Source organism: Chiloscyllium plagiosum, unplaced genomic scaffold (assembly GCF_037043375.1).
Source record: "Chiloscyllium plagiosum isolate Xiang-an unplaced genomic scaffold, Cpla_swu_hap1 HiC_scaffold_21, whole genome shotgun sequence".
NCBI classification, from domain to species: Eukaryota; Metazoa; Chordata; class Chondrichthyes; order Orectolobiformes; family Hemiscylliidae; genus Chiloscyllium; species Chiloscyllium plagiosum.
The window spans coordinates 46,400,822-46,416,516 of NW_028270159.1; the positions used below are offsets into that span (position 1 = coordinate 46,400,822).

The window sequence follows — 15,695 nt, forward strand, 5'->3', positions numbered from 1 at the left end:
ATCTCCATCATCCGCAATCCTCACTTTCTCCATGGTACCCATGCCAACTCTTTGAAGGAACAATGCTCTTCCTTCTACTCTGTCCTTCATTTTCCCCACAGACCTGCCGTTTTATGAATACAGGTTTGGAAAAGCAATTGCAAGATGTGGAGGTGCCAGTGTTGGCCTGGGGTGTACAAAGTTAAAAATCAGACAACACCAGGTTATATTCCAACAGGTTTATTCGGAAGCACTAGCTTTCGGAGCGATGCTCCTTCCATCAGGTGGTTGTGGAGATGAAGGAGAGGCACTCCAAAAGCTAGTGCTTCCAAACAAACCTGCTGGACTATAACCCGGTGTTGTGTGATTTGTAACAGTGTAAGGATGATCATCGGGGTAATAGAAACACTTTCCTCTGAATTCCTACACCATGGTGTCTGGAGTGAAGTCTAGTTTCTCTTCAAGGTAAGGATTGATCAGAAGGTCAGTATCATAACCATTGAAATAAAAATAGAAAGTGCAGGGAAGGCAGTAACATGTCAATCGATGTGATAGAGACAGCTCAGCACTCTGGGTGGGAATATTCAATTCTTTTTAAACGGCAGAATGTACAGCCTGAAGGGATGGTTGAAACAGAGTCATTCATAATTTTCAAAAGAAAAAGCACGAAGGCAAAATTTGCAAGGCTCTTTCAAACAACATTTTCTCTTACCCTTCTCTAGGACTTTGATATCTTAACAACAAAAATGAAAATATACAGAATTTGTTTTTAATGCTTCAATGATGTTACTCCTGGATGGTGCTCACAGTTGGATTTTAGAGATTTGTCATTAATTCCCTGATGCTACAAGACAACCCAAAACCCCAGAAGGCTGACAACGTTTCTTGATTGTAACGTGTGATTCTCCCAACTTTAAGCTGGCTAAAAAAATCCAAGACTCAACTGTTGATACTCACGTAGAGGATGGGGATGACAGAAGGGTCATTTCTGCGAATGATGGTTGGGATGTACTCTGCCTTGGGGACTTTGGATGAAATGAGCTGTGAATGAAGCAAAACAGTTATTTGAGTCAATGGTTATGATGTGAGGGAGCCTTTTCGGAGTAATTTTACCACTTACTGTGTGAGAAAATGACAAGCTAGTTTAAACATGCAAACCTCCTCTGATGCACACTTTACATCATGAAACAGGACGCTTATTAACATGGAATAAAGGAAACACAAGTTTCATCATGTAGTTGTAATCTCATAGTTAATATTACCACAAATTAGCATTTTTTTAAAAATTGGACTATTCTGGCAAAATATCAACTAAAGCAACAACTCCAATATATGACTTTATGCTGCTTTTCAGGGATCAATTCTATTTTACTTGATTTTACAATCTTTAGTCACAATTTTAAACAATTTTGTTGAACGATAGTGTCATGTGACTGGGCTGAGTGCATGGATTTCCAGTAATCTCACTGGTTGCTTCTGATGGGCCACACTACTGGTCTGATAGGGCAAGGTCTGAAGCAATATCTGGAAAGGTTGGTGAAGTGGAAGGAAGGGGTTCCATATGTACTAATGGTAGCCCAATTCTGTTATAGCTACTGTCAGCCCTACTCCTAGCACTGTCCCTAGCTCCCCAGCCAGCCAGCTTATGCCAGTGCAACTCTAAATTGCATAGGTGCAACAATAACTTGAATTTGTATAGCATCTTAGCATAGTAACACATCCTGAGGCATTCCATTGATGTGCTGTTGGACACAATTTTGCATCAAGTCACGTGACAAGCTGTTAGGTGACTGGGATCTCTATCAAAGAAGTAGGTTCTGAGGAACACTTTAAAAGGAAAACCAAGAAACAGGCACATGATTCAGGGAGTGAATGCTAGAGTCTTTGACCCAGGCAGCTAAGATAAAAAAAAAAGGGCAAGAAGCCAGAAGTGGAGGGGAAGCAGATATTATAGAAGGTTGAGGGGTTTGGTGGAGTTGGCCAATCGAGGGAGGGATGAGGCCATTGAGCAGTCTGGACAAAAAAGGAGAGTTTTAAATTTAAAATATTGCTTGACTGAGAGCCAATATAGGTTAGCAACCATAGATGTGATGGGTGAAGAAAATCTGAAGTAGTTATTCAATGTGTAGGACACTTATTCCTCTAGGCCTCTTACTGGCCTGCTGCTAGAGAATAGTTGCACAAATGCAAAACAATTAACTTGGCTGGCTTGATGACATCAAAAAGCTTTAGGTTGAAAGATTTGGACTTTGAATACAGAGATTTACAATGATAATATCTTACCATGATCTTGGGCGGAACAAAGCCTTCACCATCACATGACAGCAGCTCAAGCTCCTTCTCCGCTTCCCAGTTGAGATCATCAAAGTCATCAACTAAAGCGCAGCACGAGCTCTGCAACTCCTGACCTGATGTGATGCAAAAAGGAGATCCGACAGCGGTTACCATGGAGACAGGGCCTTGATTATGGCTGTGTAGCCTTTTTGAATACATGTTCATGAAGCAATGCAGCCGGATCTGGGCTCAAAAGGTGCCCCATCTGTCACTTGGATGTTATACGTCTTCATTGTGCAAGGCTGTGAGCATCCCTCAAGAGGAGGAGATGACAGTCACTCCTGAGAGTAGGCAGAGCAGGACCAGAGAAATAAATGCAGAGACTAACAACCAGCGACAAGAAATACTGGATCACTACAGAGATGAGCTATCAGGAACACACACAAAGAAATACTCTTTCATACCATGGCTGAGGTTTGACTCAACACTCCTAATTATAGAGTATTTCCAGAAGAGGTAGAGAGGGAACTAGGAAAGGAGGTCAGGTCACAATATTGGTCAAAGAATCAATGAGAGCAGCAGGGAGGAATGATATCTTGAAAAAAAATCATCAAATGAGACCAGATGGTGAAGTAGAAAAAAACACAAAAGGGGAAAAAAAAGGGGGTTCTGATTGTATGCCACCAAATAGTCAGAGAGAAATAGAGGGTCAAATATGTAAACAAATTTCAGAAAATAATAAGAATAATAAGGAAGTAATTGTAGGAGATTTTAACTACCCAAATACAAACTAAAAGAGTTTTAGCAAGGTAAATTAAAATTAATTAAATTAAAATTCTTAAATTAAATTCAGGAAACTATTTTTAGGTAGTGCGCAGAAAGCACAAAGGAGTTGTCAGTTCTAGACCCAATGTTCAGAAATGAGCCTGGTGATAGGAGTAAAAGTAGGGAAAATTTTGGAGATAGTGACCGTAACTTATTTTAATTTTGGATCGTTATGGAAAAAGATAAGCATGCATCAAGATTTAAAGTCCTAAACTAGGGAAAGGCTAATTTTACTAAGATTGGATTTGGCCTAGAGAGAAGGTACTAGTCAGTTTAGCAGCTTTGAATGTAGATAAACATGCAGACTGGATAAGACGCATCCCAGGTTGTTGAGGGAGGAGATAGCAGGGGTTCTGGCAATAATTTTCAAATAAGTTCTGGCCACAGGTGAAGTGCCAGAGGACTGAAGGACTGCTAACATTGTCCCACTATTAAAAAAGGGAAGAAGGGATAGAGGGGAAATGAAAGGCCAGTCTGTCTAACCTCAGTGGTGGGACAGAATACACCTGCACTTAGAAAGACATGGGTTAATCAGGGATAGTCACTATGGACGCCTATAATGAAGGTTGTGTTTGACAAATTTGGCTTTCAAATTTATTAAGGACAGGAGCGTTGATGAGGGTAATGCATTTTGTGGTCTACATGAACTTTAGCAAGGCTTTTCATAACTTGAATTTGATTTTTATTGTCACGTGTACTTAAGTATAGGAATTCATGAACACAATGAAAAGGCATACGAAAGTCACCATTCTCCAGTGCCTTTCTGACTACAAAAACAGGATTGAGAAAACAGAAATAAAAAGAGAGCCAAAAGGTAGGAAAACATCCAGAGGTTAAGGTCTAAAGGTTTCTCATGCTGGACTGGTCAAGAATGTAAGAGCCCACGGGATCCAATGCAAAGTGACACACGGGATCCAAAATTGGCTGAGAGGCAGGAAGGGGTTAGATTAGAGTGGTGCTGGAAAAGCACAGCAGTTCAGGCAGCATCCGAGCGCAGTAAAATCGACATTTTGGGCAAAAGCTCTTCATCAGGAAGCAGAGATTAATTATAGGGGAATGTTTCTGTGACTGGAAGTCTATTTCAGGAAGGTTCTGCAAGAGTCAGGGCTGGGGCCCTTGCCATTTGTGATCTATGTTAATGATTTGGACTCACATGTTGGGATATGATTAAAACGTTCTTGGAGGACATAAAAATTAGTTGGGGGGTGGTATATAGCAAAGAGGATGGCCATAAACTGCAGGAAGACATCAATGGGCTGGTCATGTGGGAAGGGCAATGGCAATTGCAATTAATTCCTTAGAAATCTGAGGTAATGCACTTGGAGAAGTCTAACAAGGCAAGGGATTGAACGATGAAGGTAAGACTCTGGCAAGTACTGAAGATCAGAGGAACCTTGGTGTGGATATTCACAGATTCCTGAAAACAGCAAGACAAGTAGAGAGTAGTTAAAGAAGGCATTTGGAAAAGTTACCTTTATTGGCCGAGATATAGAGAAGGAAGGTTATGCTGGAACTTCATAAAATGCTAGTTAGGCCACAAATTGTATACTGTGTACATTTCTGATCACATTTATAGGAAGGATACGATTACCATGGACAAGATGGAGAGGAAATTTGCCAGGATGCTGCTAGGATTGGAGAGTCGGAGCTACGAGAAAAGATTGGAGAGGGTGATGCTGTTTGCTTTCGAACAGCAAATGTCAGGAGGGCACCTGTTGGAGCTATTTTAGGTTATGAGGCGCACTGACAAGTTGGATAGGACAGCCTTTTTTCCCACATAAAGAAGTCTATAACCAAGGTGTATAGATTATGATAAAAGTAGATGGCTAAGAGTGGAGTTAGGGAGGATTACTTTCACTTGGAGTAGGAATCTGGAACTCACTGTCTGAAAGGGAGGATGAGTCAGAATCTCTTGTAACATTTAACCAGTATTCCAATATTCATTTGTGTTGCCAAAGCCTCCGGGAATATGAACCAAGAGCTGGAAATAAGGATTAGTGTAGTCAGATCTTTGTTCATTAGCACAAACATGATGGGCTGATTGGCATCCTTCTGAGCTGTAAACATCTGAGCCTATAAAATGTACAACTAAACAGCCTCTCCATTAAGTTACTGAAAACAAGTGATTATTTCACATCCTACTATAAAGTAGGGATAAACTTAAAAGCCCAGATTTGGAACATGAACATGATTATATTAATTGGGGTTGAACTCAATTTTGGCCCAATTTGATGGCTTAACTCAGTTATTTTATATTGGACCTGGTCTAATAAAGTCTTATTATCCATTTTCCACATTAGATGCTAATACACAATAAACACAACATCCCTCCTGGCCACCTCCACTGATCTTACTTTAATATTTTTCTTCTATTTATCTGTCGAAGTACATCTGTGGAAAATGTAGAACATTTTTTGGTTGTGGCATCATCAAACACTCACAGATCACATTAATAACAGGATAGGTTTCATTTGCATTGTCTCATCACATTTTCAGGTTATAAACAACTTGGGCTAGATACAGTGCAAGTTTCTTGTACAGTATCACATCACTCACTCCAAAGTCAATTCCAACAGTGATTGGACATTGGTCATGTAATTCACAGTCCCGTCATAAGCTTGATTTTGTTTACACTGTCCCCAACAAGCACAAACAGCCAGACACAGCTTGGATTGAGTTTCTTTTTATGCCTATGATGTGTTCCAGGAGGTCTGAGCCCAAATTATCCTGAATGCGCTTCCTGTGTTTTTTAATTCACTCATGGGATGTGGGCGTTGCTGGCTGGCGGGCATTTATTGCCTGTCCGAGGCTGCCCTTGAACTGAGTGGCTTGCTAGGTCACTTCAGAGGCAGTTGAGAGTCACGTGTAAGCCAGACTATGAGAGGATGGCAGATTTCCTTCCCTGAAGGACATTAATGAGCCAAACGGGTTTTTCCATTGGTTTCACAGTTATCAGTAGATTCTTAATTCCAGACTCTGTTTATTGAATCTAAATTCCACCATCTGCCATGGCAGGATTCAGATCCAGGTCTTCAGAACATTAGCTCAGTTTCTGAATTAATAATCTAGTCATAATACCACCAGGCCATCACCTCCTTTAGTGACTCCCCTGCGCTGCACTTTGATTGCAGTTACAGAAACTCTGCCTGAGCTATGGTTCTGTTGGGTTTCGAAGGGCTGGACAGGGTGAAGGGCTTGTGATCAATTTTGTTTTGTCTTTCCCCGCCCCAGCTGAACCCTGCAGCTTCACCGTTCACCCAAGGACTCTGGGAACAGAAGCAGAACTCATTGTAACCCAGCATACAATTATAAACCAGGCAACACCCCATGCACTTCTCCTTAACAATGTTCCTGTTGAAATAAATGCAACACTGCAAGATACTTAACCTGCAGGCTGAATTGTTGGGTTGCAAACAGTCAGATGGGATGTTAGACACAAAATGCTGGTGATGTGAGGACGTAGAAGATAGAAGGAGAACAAGATTGGTGTTCAGTGGAAAAGTGTCGGGTTTCCAGAATGTGCCAAAATTCTGCACTTAAAACAATCCCTTTCTGAAATATAGTCATTGGCACACCACCACTAAATATACTTTATTTGGAGATGTCAGTGTTGGACCGATGAAGGAGCAGCGCTCCGAAAGCTAGTGCTTCCAATTAAACCTGTTGGACTATAACCTGGGGATATGTGATTTTTAACTGAAAAAAAACATACTGACAGATTTTTACACAGTGAGGTCCCACAAGCAGCTAATTAAATGAACAATCTGGTGAAACTGTTCAATGGAGTAATTTTGACCAAACCACAGGTGGTTTTAAAAAGTGTTCCACGAGTTTTACACATACACAGGCAATCAGCTGGGTCCTCAACTTAAGTCTCATCTGAAAGACAGTATCAGCAACAAAGCAGCATGCCCACAATGCTGGCAGACTGAAATGTGTGCTCAACTCTTAAGTTGATGAGACATAGGAGGAGAAGTAGGCAAATCTGCCCATTCAGCCTGCTCTATTATTTAATGATTGGCCTGATAATCTTCAACTCCACTTTCCTGGCTTGCCATCCATTTTCGTTGATTCTCTTACTGATCAAAAACAAGCCTGTTTATCTCAGGATTGAACATGGCACATGGCCCAGTCCTGACAATGCTTTGCAGCAAAGAGTATGAAGTGAGGTTTGATCTTACGATCTTCAAAGTGATAACTGAGACAAATAAGGCAACAAATGAACTTACTTTCTCGAGGTTCACCAATCACATCAGATTTCACTGGTGTGGGATCACTCCAGGAGCGACCAAAACTCTTCTCTTGTCGCTCAGAAAGACCTAGAAACAAAACAGAAAGAAAATACTTGCACCTATTCAGTTTAAGCAATATAGAATGATTTCAGGTTTATACGCAAAGGAGCAGCTCCATAAAGTCAGCATGATATTATAAGCTATAGGTCTAATAGTTGATGATGTTCTGGTAAGAGAAAGCAGAGAAGTTCTACATGATGCATTGAGAAAAGCTTTTGACACACACTTTAAATCCCACAGCAATTTAGTAATGGAACCGGTGATAATTAATGGATTTACAATGTTTGGAGAATGTTGTGGGTTTGGAGCTTTGAAGGATGAATTAATTAGAAAATGTATAGCAGTGAAAAAAAAAGTAAAGATTGTTAAAAAAAAATGTCAGTATGAAGATTGAGAAGTTGTCAGACTTTGTTCAATCCAAGGGGGTATCAACAGTTGAATCCCACACACTGTGCAGCAGAAATCAGGGTCCAGGATCTTTCAGTACTGTAAGGAACCATCATAGTTGGATGGGTGGCATGCAAAGTGTCAAACAGTCTTACCGCAAATTCAACCCAATCTCTGGGTCAGCTATGTAGATGACACCTTTGTAATCATTAAAAACACAGAAATAGAGTACACACACCGGATCATCAACGCCACACTCACAGGAATCCGATTCACTAGAGAGGAAGAAAAGGACAACCAACTCCCATTCCCAGACGTGATGGTACAGAGAACACCAAACGGAGAATTCACCACAAAGGTATACAGGAAAGCCACACACACAGACCAAGTCCTGAACTACGAAAGCAACCACCCCAATACACAACAAATGAAGTTGCATCAAGACACTGTTCAAAAGGGCCACAACACACTGCAGCACACCAGAACTGCAAAAAGAGGAAGAGGAACACCTATACAATGTATTCGCCAAAAACGGATACCCACACAATTTCATCAACAGATGCCTAAGGGAAAGACAACGGAACGAGGACATGCTGCAACCCAAAGGACTAGCCACACTACCATACATCAAGAGCATTTCCGAACTGACAGCCAGACTACTGCGACCAATAGGACTCATAACAGCACACAAACCAACAGCCACTCTCAGACAACAACTCACCAGGACAAAGGACCCGATACCCAGCATGAGCAAAACCAACGTAGTGTACAAAATCCCATGCAACGACTGCACAAAACACTACATAGGACAAACAGGAAGACAGCTAACGATCCGCATCCATGAACATCAACTAGCCACGAAACGACACGACCAGCTATCCTTAGTAGGCACACATGCAGATGACAAGCAACATGAGTTCGACTGGGACAACATTACTATTATAGGACAAGCCAAACAGAGAACAGCCAGGGAATTCCTAGAGGCATGGCATTCATCCACAGATTCAATCAATAAGCACATCGACCTGGACCCAATATACCGACCACTGCAACAGACAGCTGGAACTGACAACCGGAAGTGGCAGATTCAAACCACTACAAATGCCGGAGGAAAGATCACAGAAGCGCTTCACAGGAGGCTCCCAAGCACTGAGGACGTCACCTAGACAGGGGACGAAACGTCTGCAACACAAATTCCCAGCTCGGCGAACAGAACCACAACATACAAAGTGGCTTTGTCATCCTCTAGAAATACTGACAAAATGTGAAAAAAAATTGATCTCATCAATGAATTATTTACAAGGTGTGGCTCAAATCAAAATGACAAGTGCAACAGTTGTCCAGCAATGGGACAGGGTGCCACAAGTTTGGTCAGTTGGGGTGGGCGTTTTAGAAAACACTAAGTTAACAGTAACTTCATCAAAGACACACACGAGAATTCTTAGAAGCATGGCATCCCAACCGGAACTCTACCAACAAGTACATTGACTTGAATCCCATTTAGCAGCCCCTGAGAAAAAGAACAGGAAATGACATCATCAACCCAAGGAAACCCAAACATATAAATAGAAAGTGCACTACACCACCAGTGCTTCACCCGGAGGCTTACTGAAGATGATGTTACCTAGTATGGTGACGAAACGTCTGAAAATGAACCTTCCAGGCTCAGCGAGCAAACCTACATCCAGTAACTGCATCGCTTCAAAATAAAAAAAAGGTTCTGCAAAAGGATTTTTTTTTTCAGAGAAATAAAAACAACACAATAAAGAAAAAGTTCACCAAGTTAAAGAACAGAAACAAAGGATGAAGACAACATTTCTTGGTGAAGTCAGAAAGAGTCAAACTGACTCTGGATCATCAAGTTGAAGGAAAAAGGATCTGGAACAGAATGTAAACTCCACACTGGAGCAGCAGTTTTAAAATTTGGAGATAGCTTACTATAGTTGAAGAATATGACACTCAGACCAGCAAACATTAAATTCCAAGGTCCAGGAAGTACAGATTTTCAGATAGGCAAATCACTACAAAGTTTAGTCAGAGATGACAAAATATATATTGAGAAATGAGAATGCCGTATTGTTCAGCATAAATGTATGTATGCATCTAGGCCTCAGAGTCAATACAATATTTCAGAAAATCGAATATCAGCAAGAATTTTCACAGCTGTTCACAGTTGTTTGGCAAGTTGAGCAAAAGTACCACACTACTCTGCAAGAAGATGCGAAGCCCATTTTTTTGTAGATGCCCAGGAAAGATTCCTCAACTTCTCATGGGAAAAGTAAAATCTCAGTTAGATAACATTATTGAAAATGGGTCATATCTGGGTCACAGTGACAGAACTGATACAATGGCGCTTAGGGCTAGTTAATTGTTCCCAAGAGAAATGAGACTGTGCGTGGATCTCTCTCATAGAATCGAAGGTGTAAGAAGGCAAATCCATTCTATTCCATCTGTTGGTGATAGTTTGACAAAATTGGCAACAAACAGGTTTTTCACAAAATTGGGTGCTAACATCAGGTTTTGTTAAGTACCCTTAGACCAAGAGTGTACATTGCTGACTACATTAATTTCACTGATCAGGAAACATTGCTTCAACCATTTACCATTTGGAACCTCCACTGTGCCAGAGTTTTTCTAAACAGCAAGGTCTAGAATCCTGGAAAGAAACAGGGAACCATTACAATATGGATGACATCCACTGCATCCTAAAATGAAGAAGGAGCATGTTTCGAGGGTTAAGGAAGCATTAACTACAGAACATTGGTCTTACACTGAATGAGAAATATAAATTCTGTGCAGCAACAATTACATTCTTCGGACACATTATCCAAGGAGACAAGACATCATGGCAAATCCAAGGAAAAGAATAGCCATTGGTGAGTTTCCAGCAAAGTGTGTAAATGACTTCCAGTGAATCAAATTATTGGAGAATCAAGTGGGAATATTCAGTTAGTCTTTTGATAAACGTCTAACAATAGTACTGGAGTCAGGAACAGACTACAACCTTTGAAAAGATCAAAGAGAAGTTACTTTTTAATGATGTAATTCATTACAATCCAGACTTATTCACGATAGGAGTAGTCCTTGTTCAAGAGTCAACTGATAGAAAGCAGAAACTAGGTAGTTTCCAACCTTCTAGGCTCAATATTGAGTTCAGCACCTTCACATTTTGAACCCATTCCCTTCTTCCTTTTAGCTTTGCTTGTTATATTCTCTGTCACCATGTCTTCTCTCCCCTCTCCCACCCCAATGGGATGTTTGTTCTTTCAAGTCTGATAGTTAGACACCACTGTTCTGCCCTTCTCACATTCCAATCACTTAATCTGAACGATCAACCTCCTTTCTGCCTCAGCATTCCTCCCCTACTATTGCATAAATTCTGCCCCTTCCAAACTTCACTTTAGCTCTGATGAAGTGTTATTTCAATTTGAAACATTAGCTTGCTTTCTCACCACGGCTGCTGCCTGACGCACTGTGAGCTTCAGCGTTTTTTGTTTTCAAGCATGGCATTTTGCTATGCCAACTGTGTGCCAGACACAACCAAGTGCCTACAGAGCCAATGAATACATCAAGATTTCCAGAAAGACTATAAGAAAGACAATCAACAGATTTGTTTGATTTGAGGGGAATAGGCATTTAGTCCAAGTCAACTATTATTCAAGGTGGATTGAAGTGGCAAGACTTCACCTTTAGTCATTCACCCACAGTAGACTCATGTTCAGAAAACTGAAAAAGGATTTTTGTGATACATGGTTTATTGGAAGAAACAGGGTCGGATCTTAACTCATATGTGAGAATTTCAGGGAATTTACTGAGTCAGTTTAGGAGTCAAGTAGGTGACTTGTTCTTCATTCTATTCTCAGTCGAATGGAGAGGCAGAAAGACCAATCAAGTGACACCTCGGAGTCCAGATTGGGAATTAGCTCGATTTAGTTACAGAGCAATAGCATTGAATAATGGGGACTCGCCCATGGAATGGTTAATGGGAAGAGGTTTAAAATGGATGTACCAGGTTTAGACTATAACCTCAGGCCAAACATAATCTCTCAAGACCACATGATAAATCAACTAGAGAAAAGCCACAGGTAAAAGTAGCACAGAGAGTACAACTCTGGTCACAGGGTAAAAAGTGCAAACTTTAAAGCTAGGGTACAATGTCTGGTTAAGAGAAAGGAAGTCAGAAACCATGGTCATCAGAGAAACAGGTGTACTAACGTCTTAGAATGTCAGAACACCTGAACAGGAACAGGAGAGAATAGATCTCACTTGAGCTAAGGAGTGAAACCGAGTATGATTTTCATAGGACATGGGGCAGCCACATCTATATTACTGCAGACAGTGTACAGAGTGGCACAATTATTCCAGACATGTTACGACATCATCAGCCTAATGACAGACTCACACAAACCAGAACTCGATCTTCAGTCAGAGTTCCACATTGCCTCAGCCTGTGAGATTTGAACTTTGGAGTAGGGAATGGTCAGGCTGGTGACAAGATGCTAATAATGGGGGTAACTGTGATAATCATAATAATGATGTTGATAATGATCTTCCTGATTAATTTTACTCACTTCCACAGTTTTTGTAAACTACTGGAATCATGTAGACCAACAAGGGAGAAACTTGGGTGGAGAGATGTGGGATAATAGAATTAATGTAAATCAGGATGATGTAACTGACCACATGACTCTGACATCATTAACAAAGATGACAGCAATCCAGAACAAGCATGTGATGAGGGCGGTCTTAGATACTGCACTAATGGGTTGTATTTGATAATCTATTATTTACAAATGTAAGTAAAGGAATCTTACAGCACAGAAAGAGTTGAAGGGCCTTATTACTGATCAGGAGGAAATAGTCTCACAGAGAAAGTACCTGCAGGTACCTAAACCCGAGACAGTTCTGACCAGTATGTCAATGTGCAAGTGGCAGTACTTTAAACCACAAGATAAAGTAAATTCTTCAAGCTCTGAGTCGCCTTACATTTTGACACACTCTGGAGGTGAAGTCGACAGTGAAGAAGGTTACCTCAGAATACAAAGGGACCTTGATCAGATGGACAAATGGGCTGATGTGTTTAATTTAGATAAATGTGAGGAGCTGTATTGTGGAAAGGAATATTAGGGCAGGACTTATACAGTTGATGGTAAGGTCCTGGGGAGTGTTGCTGAATAGAGACCTTGGAGTCCATGTTCAAATTTCCTTGAAAGTAGAATCTCAAGTAGACAGAATAGTGAAGAAGGCTTTTAGTATGCTTGCTTTTATAGGTCAGTGCACGGAGTATAGGATTTGGGAGGTCATGTTGTGGTTGTACAGAATATTGGTTAAGCCACTGTTGCAATACTGCATGTAATTCTGATCTCCCTGCTACAGGAAGGATGTTGTGTAACTTAAAAGGGTTCAGATAAGATTTACAAGGATGTTGCCAGGGTTGGAGGATTTGAGTTATAGGGAGAGGCTGAATAGGCTGGGGCTATTTTCCCTGGAGCATTGGAGGCTGAATAGCCAAGATCTCTTCCCCAGGATGGGGAATCCAAAACTAGAGAGCATAGGTTTAAAGTGAGAGGGGTAAGAGTTAAAGTGACCCAAGGGGCCTAAGATGACACCAATCTAGAATAAGAATGTGATGAGGGAGCTCTTAGATACTGCACTAATGGATTGTACTCGATAATCTATTTTTAACAAATGTAAATAAAGGAATGTTATAGCACAGAAGGAGTTGAATGGCCTTACTATTGATCAGGAGGAAACAGTCTCACAGAAAGAGTACCTGCAGGTGCCCAAACCCTGAGACATGTCACATAGAAGGTGGTGCGTGTATGGAATTAGTGACCAGCAGAAGTGGAGGAGACTGGTACAATTATAACATTTAAAATGCATCTGGATGGGTATATGAATAGGAAGGGTACAGAGGGGCATGGGCCAAATGGGACTAGATTAATTTAGGATAGCTGGTTGGCATCGACAAGTTGGACTGAAGGATCTGTTTCCATGCTGTACAACTCTATGGCTCAGATAAAACGCAGTGCATGGAGAGGAGAAGTAAGCATGCCGAAGAGTCAACATTTTCAGGGTTTAGAGAACCAAAGGGAGGGGTCAGAGTGCAGAGAGGTCAGCTTGTAGAGAGGTCAGCTTGTTAAGGGGTCAATGTGCTGAGGCACTCCCTCTGCTGCAGATCCACACAATATTCTGTGAATATCATGCAATTCCAGAATTCAACTGCACAGCTGACCGCTCTTCACTCAGGTCCATTTCATTAATTTCCCCTGCGTGTGTCTGTCATTAGTGCTGAGTCTTGTCATGAGTGAGCTGCTCAGTATTCATAATCAAGTCTGACACCAGAGCCCGAGGGGGGTGTATTTAATTAGGCTTTAACATAAACGAGGCAATAAGGTAGTTAAAGTGCAGATTACCATTAAATAATGCATAAAAGAACTGGGCTGGGAATGGGTGATGAATCCACTAAAGGATTTAATCAATAATTACACACAGAACTGTTGCCCCGTCCTCAATCACAGCCCAAAGTGTATTTTTGTAGTTCCTATCGATTGGATATATAGCTTTTTCTGAATTGCATCACCTTTTGAAATTATTGGTTGCCAGCTGCCCTAGTGATCAACTAGCTATTTGTCAGTGGCTGGTATTACATGTCAGGTTGGTGTCACAGTCTGAGCCTGTTTGTCCCAAACACCTACAGATTTAGTGTAGAGTCCCTAACCAAAAATCAAGGGTGGAAATAGTAGGCAATGCCCTCTTCCTCTAGCCCAAATACCTTCCAAACTAACACAAGAATTTGCACTTATGTGGTATCTTGTCTCTCAAAAGCATTTCTGCAATGAGTCATACTGCACACTCATTATATGGATCAGCTATAACATTGTTAACATTTAGCAGCAACTTGCTTAAGAAATGATGGCGTGTTAATGGTGCCTACACTGTTAATGTGCAAATTGACCAGCAACCTCAAGGAAGTAACCCTGCAGAAGCAAGGGAGTAGCATTGTTAATTAGAGAGTGCATTACAGCTGCAGAAAAGGAGGTTGTTGAGGAGGGTTTGTCTACAGAGTCAGTATGGGTGGGAGTCACTAACAGGAAGGAGTAGTCACTTCGTTGGGTGTTTTCTATAGACACCCCATTAGCAGCAGAGAGGTAGAGACTAGATTGGACAGCAGATCTTGCAAAGGTGCAGATGTAACAGAGTTGTTGTTATGGGTAACTTCAATTTCCCCAATATTGATTAGAACCTCCTCAGTGCAGATGATCTGGATGGAGCTGATTTTCTCAGGTGTGTCCAGGAAGGATTCCCTTCCTGACTCAATATATAGATAGGCCGACTGGGGGGAGGAGTATTGGATTTGGTGCTAGGTAACAAGCCAGGCCAGGTTTCAGGTCACTTGGTGGCAGACTATTTCGGTGACAGTGACCACAACTGCCTCACCTTTACCATAGCTATGGAGAGGGATAGGAACAGACAGATAGGAAGGTATTGAATTGGGAGAGGGGAACCTATACTGCTATTAGACAGGCACTGTGGAGTATAAATTGGGAACAATTGCTCAATGGGAAATGCACAATAGAAATGTGGAAGCCTTTTATGGAGCACTTGTTGGATAATTTTGTCCCACTGAGACAGGCAAGGAATGGTAAGGCAAAGGTGCCTTGGATCACAAGAGGATCTTCTCATCAAGAGGAAGGAAGCTTATTTAAGGTTGAGGAAGTAAGGATCTGGCCCAGCTTTAGAGGATTACAGGGTAGCTAAGAAAGAACTCAAAAATGGACTAAGGAGAGCTACGAGGGGGCACAAAAATAGCCTTGGCGGGAAGGATTGGGTATGCGACGAATAAGAGAATGATAAGAGAGAGGGTAGGGCTGATCACAGATAGCAGAGGGAACTTATGCTCAGAGTCTGAAGAGGTAGGGGAGACCCTAAATGAGA

General features: G+C 41.4%; 1 protein-coding gene across 1 annotated transcript in view; it reads right to left on the reverse strand.

Annotated features, from left to right (window-relative positions):
• The window catches only part of LOC122564742 (NMDA receptor synaptonuclear signaling and neuronal migration factor), a 110,783-nt gene that overhangs the window by 34,814 nt on the left and 60,274 nt on the right, over positions 1–15,695 (reverse strand). Inside the window, exons 8-10 of the mRNA XM_043719893.2 lie at positions 7,308–7,397; positions 2,263–2,387; positions 937–1,020 (exon numbers count right to left, since the gene is read on the reverse strand). Coding sequence (XP_043575828.2) covers positions 937–1,020; positions 2,263–2,387; positions 7,308–7,397 — 299 coding nt within the window. The remainder of the gene's footprint in view (positions 1–936; positions 1,021–2,262; positions 2,388–7,307; positions 7,398–15,695) is intronic.